This window comes from Centroberyx affinis, unplaced genomic scaffold (genome assembly GCF_046629955.1).
Source record: "Centroberyx affinis isolate AG114_WGS23_722 - 3 ecotype Tasmania unplaced genomic scaffold, CSIRO-AGI_Caff_v1 ptg000174l_1, whole genome shotgun sequence".
Taxonomy (NCBI): Eukaryota; Metazoa; Chordata; class Actinopteri; order Beryciformes; family Berycidae; genus Centroberyx; species Centroberyx affinis.
In genome coordinates, this window is record NW_027278871.1 from 109,235 (window position 1) to 114,863 (window position 5,629).

Genomic DNA, 5,629 nt, shown 5'->3' on the forward strand with positions numbered 1-5,629 from the left:
TTTTCTGATCTCCTGCAGGATGAGAACAGAAAGAGTGAACTGCTGGCCATTTTCAGAGAGTTTAGCAAAACTGCAGTACAGCCATTCTTTGCAGACCTCAGCTGGCAGAACAAGCTTAACACATCCATGTCCACAGTGATTGACAAAGCTAAAGCAGAGGCCAAAGGAACAACACGTGTAATTCTGACAGCCATCCAAGCTGTCCACCTGGGGTCACTGGCAGGAGACGCCATCCATACAGTGCTCAGCCTCTCCAGCAAGTTTTTCTCAAACCTTCACGAAGAGCTGACTAAATTTAAAAAACAAGAAGGTTTTTCAGAGAAAGTGAAGGTAAATGAGCTGTCTGCTTCAGAAACTGAGATGCTGAAGGAATTCAAGCAGGATTTAGCCAACACCATCAGTGCTTTATTGGCCAATGCTTTCGTAGAAGTGTTCCATCAGAAGTTCTCCAGTCACATTGTTTCTCGTGTCCAAGGCAAAGTAAATGGAGTCATTGGCCATTATTTAAGAACTGGTTTAAACACTAACAGAACAGAGGAAAAACTCAGAGCTGGACAGAACAACAGATACATTGCATACATGCCTGTAGAGCTGAATTCTAAACATAACCTTGCAGGAGAGGCAGGTAAACGCTCGCAGTCACATGCTGAAAAGATCAGGAACCCCTCAACAGCGGGTACCATTCTCGATATCAGAGTCCTGTCAGAAACCACTGGCATTAAGGTTGTAATCCTAACAGAGGACAGCCATGGCAAACTTATCAAAATGCAGGAGCTGAACCCAGTCACTAAACCTGCCAGTCAAACTGTGACACTGATCTACACACCAAAGAGTGCCCAATACCCAGACGGCCATTACGAGGTGCACAACAATAAGCCAGTGGAAGGAGCCAGCAAAGGCAAGAGCTGCCTGTTTCACGCTTTGGCGCGAGGCATGAAACCAGAGGCCAGTGAAGAAGAGATCGGTCTGGAAGCAGACCGCCTCCGATCTGTGGAGTCCGACACTCTCCGCAGACACCCGGGCCAATGGGAGCCTTTCATCAAGTGCAAAGAGTGGACTGAAGCAATCAGAGGAGGGGACTGGTATATGGCAGAAGGAGCTGCACCAAAAAAGATCATAAAAGAAACTAAAACGGTGCTTCAGAAAGAGGTTGGAAAAACGGAACTCTACAAAGATTGGAAAAAATGTGCAATTCAAAATCCAGGAATTGGACAGTTCATCAATGCAGATCACCAACCACCAGTGAGTAGTATATTAGCGGCTAGAAAATTTAACCAGAATAGCAAATTAGCTACAGCCATGCTTGAAGTGGCAACAAACTCATCTCCTCTGGACAACAACCTGATTCCTTATGTGCACAAATATCATGGCCTTGAACTTCCAATTGTTTATGTGCCAAAAGAGGTACATAGAGAGTTTCTCAGTACAAAATCAAAATCGTTCCGAAAGACCGTGGCTACCGCCATAAGCCAGGATGATGTTGTAGGCGCGTTCAAACTGACAATCCTTGGTTCAATGGCCAGATTCAGGTTGGATGGCACCAAGAACTTCAAGAACTTTCAGGACAACCAGATGAGTAAAACCAGGCTTACCATTTTTGAAAAAAGTTTTCAGCAACATTCTACAAAGATGGTAGAGCAATGGTTCAGCCTGCTTCAAGGCAAGGGTGTCATGACAACGGCACATGTTGACACCATTAAAGCATGGATTGAAAATGAGGGCTACAAGAATCAAAATGAGCAGAGAAGTGGAAGAAAAAGGAGAGTAAGAAGTTTATTGCCGCCCTCCCAAAGGTAAACTTTTTTTTTGCTTTGCCTGCTGTGACTGTCAAAGAAGCAACTGTTGATGCTATGCCTGTTACTGCAACTTAACCAGCACATTAAAGAGAAGGAGACAGTGCAACTTAATCAGCAAAACATATCCAAGAGAGGGAGATAGAGCAACTCAACTAGCACATTAAAGAGAAGGAGAGAGCCAGAGAGAAAGTAAGATGGTAAAAATGTAGCTTATACATTTGAGTGATAATGAGAGATTGGTCTGTGTACTTTTTGGTCTTTGAATGTTCCAGAAACAGAAATGTAAAAAATGAAAAACAAATGTTATTTAAGCTGACAAGACTTTTTTTGCTGATTGAATTCATCAGTCTCATAACGCTCTGGCAACCTCTCTTGGTTGGTCGGCACCTGCAGGTTTATGAACTGAACATACCGTATTTCCTCTAATAGTGGCCGGTAGTCAATTAAAAGCCAGGTGTCCGATAATGGCCGGGGCCGTGGTCGACACAAACAAATAAAGGCCGGCTCCAAATACAGGCTGGGGGAAAAAAACAAAGGAAACAAGCGTGAATTCGCAATAGCTGCGACCACGTACTCTGCGGCTATAGGCCGCCAAAGGGTGGGGAAATTTTTGTGGACCAACCAACCGACCGACCGACCGACAGAGCGAGCTATAGAGCTGCTGGTCGCAGCTAAAAACAATGGTGGATACCGGTAAACTCCTGGCGGAAGTCTCTGGAGCACCATCGATTACCATAATTATCATAATGCATTGAAGTAACAAAAAAACGGCTACCTAACGAACCCAAACGGAAGTCAGATGTCTCTAATATAAGCCTGCTTCCAATAAAGGCCTGGTAGCCTCTGCAGTTGAGGTAAATAAAGGCCCGGGCCAATATTAGAGGAAATACGGTATGTTGACTTCTCTTTCCTCTAACAGCATAGGCAATATGTGATTGCTGCCTTATCTGCACTGTCCAAAATAGCAAAGACTTGTTGTCATGTGATTGGGAGGAGTTGTGTGCAGCCACTTCCTCCTGAGTCTGTCGGATAGGTTTGTGGTGGGTGGGGTTAATGACGTAGTTCAGTTCAAGTAGGAAGAGGTAAAAATGATAGAATATTTATATTCACTAAAAAGGTACATATCCAATTAAGAGAAGGCTCTTACATTGTATGCTTTGAATTATGATTAGCAGTTGATCTGAATGAAAAATGTCTATTTGTGTTACATTTACAGTGGAGTGTTGCCACCTGGGAATATGAAGAAGAGGTGCAATGAAAACTACAGAGATCTTCCACCTCGCTGATGTTCATCTAGACGCCTGTCTGGATATGTTTCATTTCATTTTCATTTCATTTTCATTTATTTATGTGACTCAAGACCATGATCACATGGTATGGTTATGTATAAGGAGGATTGCTTTTTCTTTTTAGAAGTTCTAGTTCTAGTTCAGAATAACTTAATTTTACTATCCAGATCCAAGATCGGTGTGATGGTGATTTTCTGCTCCATGCCAATCCTCTGGTTGATGAGTGTTTTCATGCACTGTCAGCTGAAATGAAAAGTACCTTCTGACATCACACAGTGTCGACCCTACAGCTCCCCCTTTGACTTGTGGTTGTCTGGTACTGACAGTCGTTCTGTGGCCCTAGATGAGATGACTAACGGGCTGTTTGAACTTTAATCTAATATATATACAAATGTTTGGCTTCACTGATGAGATAAGGTACTGAAGTTGGTGTCAGGTGTTGTAAGGGGACGATTGCTGAGTGTGTTTGATTGTAGATTGTATTGCCTCATTTGGACTTTTCCCTCTTTCAGACATCTTGAGGGTTTTTGTCCTAAATACAGAGCTAGTGTAGTTACCCACTGTGTCTTTCACTCTTCCCTTGTCAGCGGTGGGAGGAGATGTTTGGCCGGTGTGGAACTTTATGTCCTGCGACCTCTGACATCCGAGTAGGCATAGGGTTTTTCTTTAGATTGATACAATCAGTCCCCCACTCACAGGTTAGTCACATGGTACAGCATGTCATGGGTATATTCATTATGATCTTCTGATTACTGTTTATGATTATGGTATTGATTGATTGTTATTTTACGCATACATGTATTTACCACTGTGACAAAGTGGGTGAGCGCATGAGTAGGTTAAAGCAAACACACAGCCATAAGTTAGTTTCAGTTACCTTTATTATGTTGCAGGTTGGAATATTGTTTAATCGTTTGTTCCTTTGTTAATACTTACCATTGTTTGTTCCTTTGTTCAGACCCACCATGCAGGACTACTGTTTGGGAGGGGCCCGCTCAGCATTTGCTGATTTTTATGGTATTGGTGATGTCATGCTGACATCACTGGGCCAAATCAAGTGGAAGGGTTTTCTTTTTTTGTAGGAATGTTTCTTTTGTTTGTTTGATGCATTCTAAAGTAATGTGTAGGATTACTTACCTTTTTATAGAGCCATTTAGTAATGTAAATGAGCTTGTAAATGAGTCAAGAATGTTATTTGATTTCCTTGTATTAAGGTTATTGTGTGGGTCGACCTTCGTTTGTTATGGTACTGGCTGAAGCAGTCTAGGTGTGAATTGAATACCCTATAAAGTCAGATGGGTTTTTGCTCCTCGGGAGGAGAGGTGAGGCCATGCTGCCACAAACACGTACTTTTTATTTGATTTATTATGAATTAATTTTCTGAGTTATTTTCCTTGTGTTTTTTTTTGTTATTCTGCCTGAGTTACACGTGTAATGGAGAGCACTGTAAATAAATATTCACCTCTGCGAATGTCTGCTGACTCTGCCTACCTACCACCTTCCTTGACATTCAAGCTAGACTACTTTACAACCACCTAGGTCACTTGTGTAAATCTGATTGAATTAACATATTTAATTAGGGGGAATTGTGAAATTGTATACCACTGACCAAGTTGACCTAAGTCTCACTATGTGCCTGATGTATCTTGTCACTTGAAGGACATACTATCTGTCATTAGGTAACTGACCACTATATAGATCACAAGTCTCTCTCAGTACACAGAGACTAGCATCACTGACTCTGTTCATGTTGTTTCTCTCCAATGATGCGTCATTAAATGTCTACTAATTGATCAGATCGACTGCTGTCTGTTTGTGTGCTGCGATATCAATATCACCAAACAACAATGTTAACACTGCATAAGAGATCAATTCTATTTTCTGAGACATTAGTTCTAATGTGTTGAACAGTTGATGGAACAACTTCAGCAATGACAATGTCAACTGAAACAAAGAAATGTTTTTGTTTTTTTTAAATGCCCACATAAACACAGAGCCACATAATATTTTTGAGGAAACATGTAAGAAAAAATGTGATTATGAAGGCATGTGCAACTTTAAAACTTAACACTTTCGAGGACTAAACTGTAAAGCCTCTCTGACAAACCCATTCTGTTTGGATTTGTAAATTTGTTCTGAAACACTATTTCATGTCAGCAATATCTTATCCTATGCCAGAATTTAAGATTCATATCAAAATGTAAGTGGCGTGTCCTGTAGCCTAAGGATAATAGGTGGAAGGTGTCTCACTCAAGTTTAGATAGAAGGGAAGTCTGACCATGCAAACTGTTTAAGACCCTTTGAACTCCATGATGGAAATAAATAAATGGATTGTCATCACATGAATCAGATGAGTCACATTTTCATGGCCACCATCACTCAAACATAATCTATCCGTGTGTGCTTTGATTATCACTTTCAAGTAAATTTGATGTACCACATTTTAAAGCCATACACATTTTCTTGCATGTGCTAGACAGATTATTATTTTTTTTGATAAGAGATTTCTCCTTCATACACAGCCTGTACTCAGCATGGTATCTT

The 5,629-nt window shown here is 41.1% G+C and overlaps 1 protein-coding gene across 1 annotated transcript; it reads left to right on the forward strand.

The window, feature by feature from the left end:
* The first annotated feature begins 269 nt into the window (after nucleotides 1-269).
* Nucleotides 270-4,849, forward strand: LOC139657344 (uncharacterized). Its single transcript, XM_071535143.1, has 2 exons — nucleotides 270-1,793; nucleotides 3,013-4,849. Exons 1-2 carry the CDS (start codon nucleotides 361-363, stop codon nucleotides 3,080-3,082), a joined length of 1,503 nt encoding a protein of 500 aa, XP_071391244.1. The 5' UTR covers nucleotides 270-360; the 3' UTR covers nucleotides 3,083-4,849.
* Nucleotides 4,850-5,629: the final 780 nt, after the last annotated feature.

Excerpts from the sequence above, each read along its gene's own strand:
- LOC139657344 (XM_071535143.1), top strand. The coding sequence starts at position 361 with ATGCTGAAGGAATTCAAGCAGGATTTAGCCAACACCATCAGTGCTTTA. Across the intron at positions 1,794-3,012 it reads TTATTGCCGCCCTCCCAAAG|TGGAGTGTTGCCACCTGGGA; the intron begins GTAAACTTTTTT and ends TTACATTTACAG.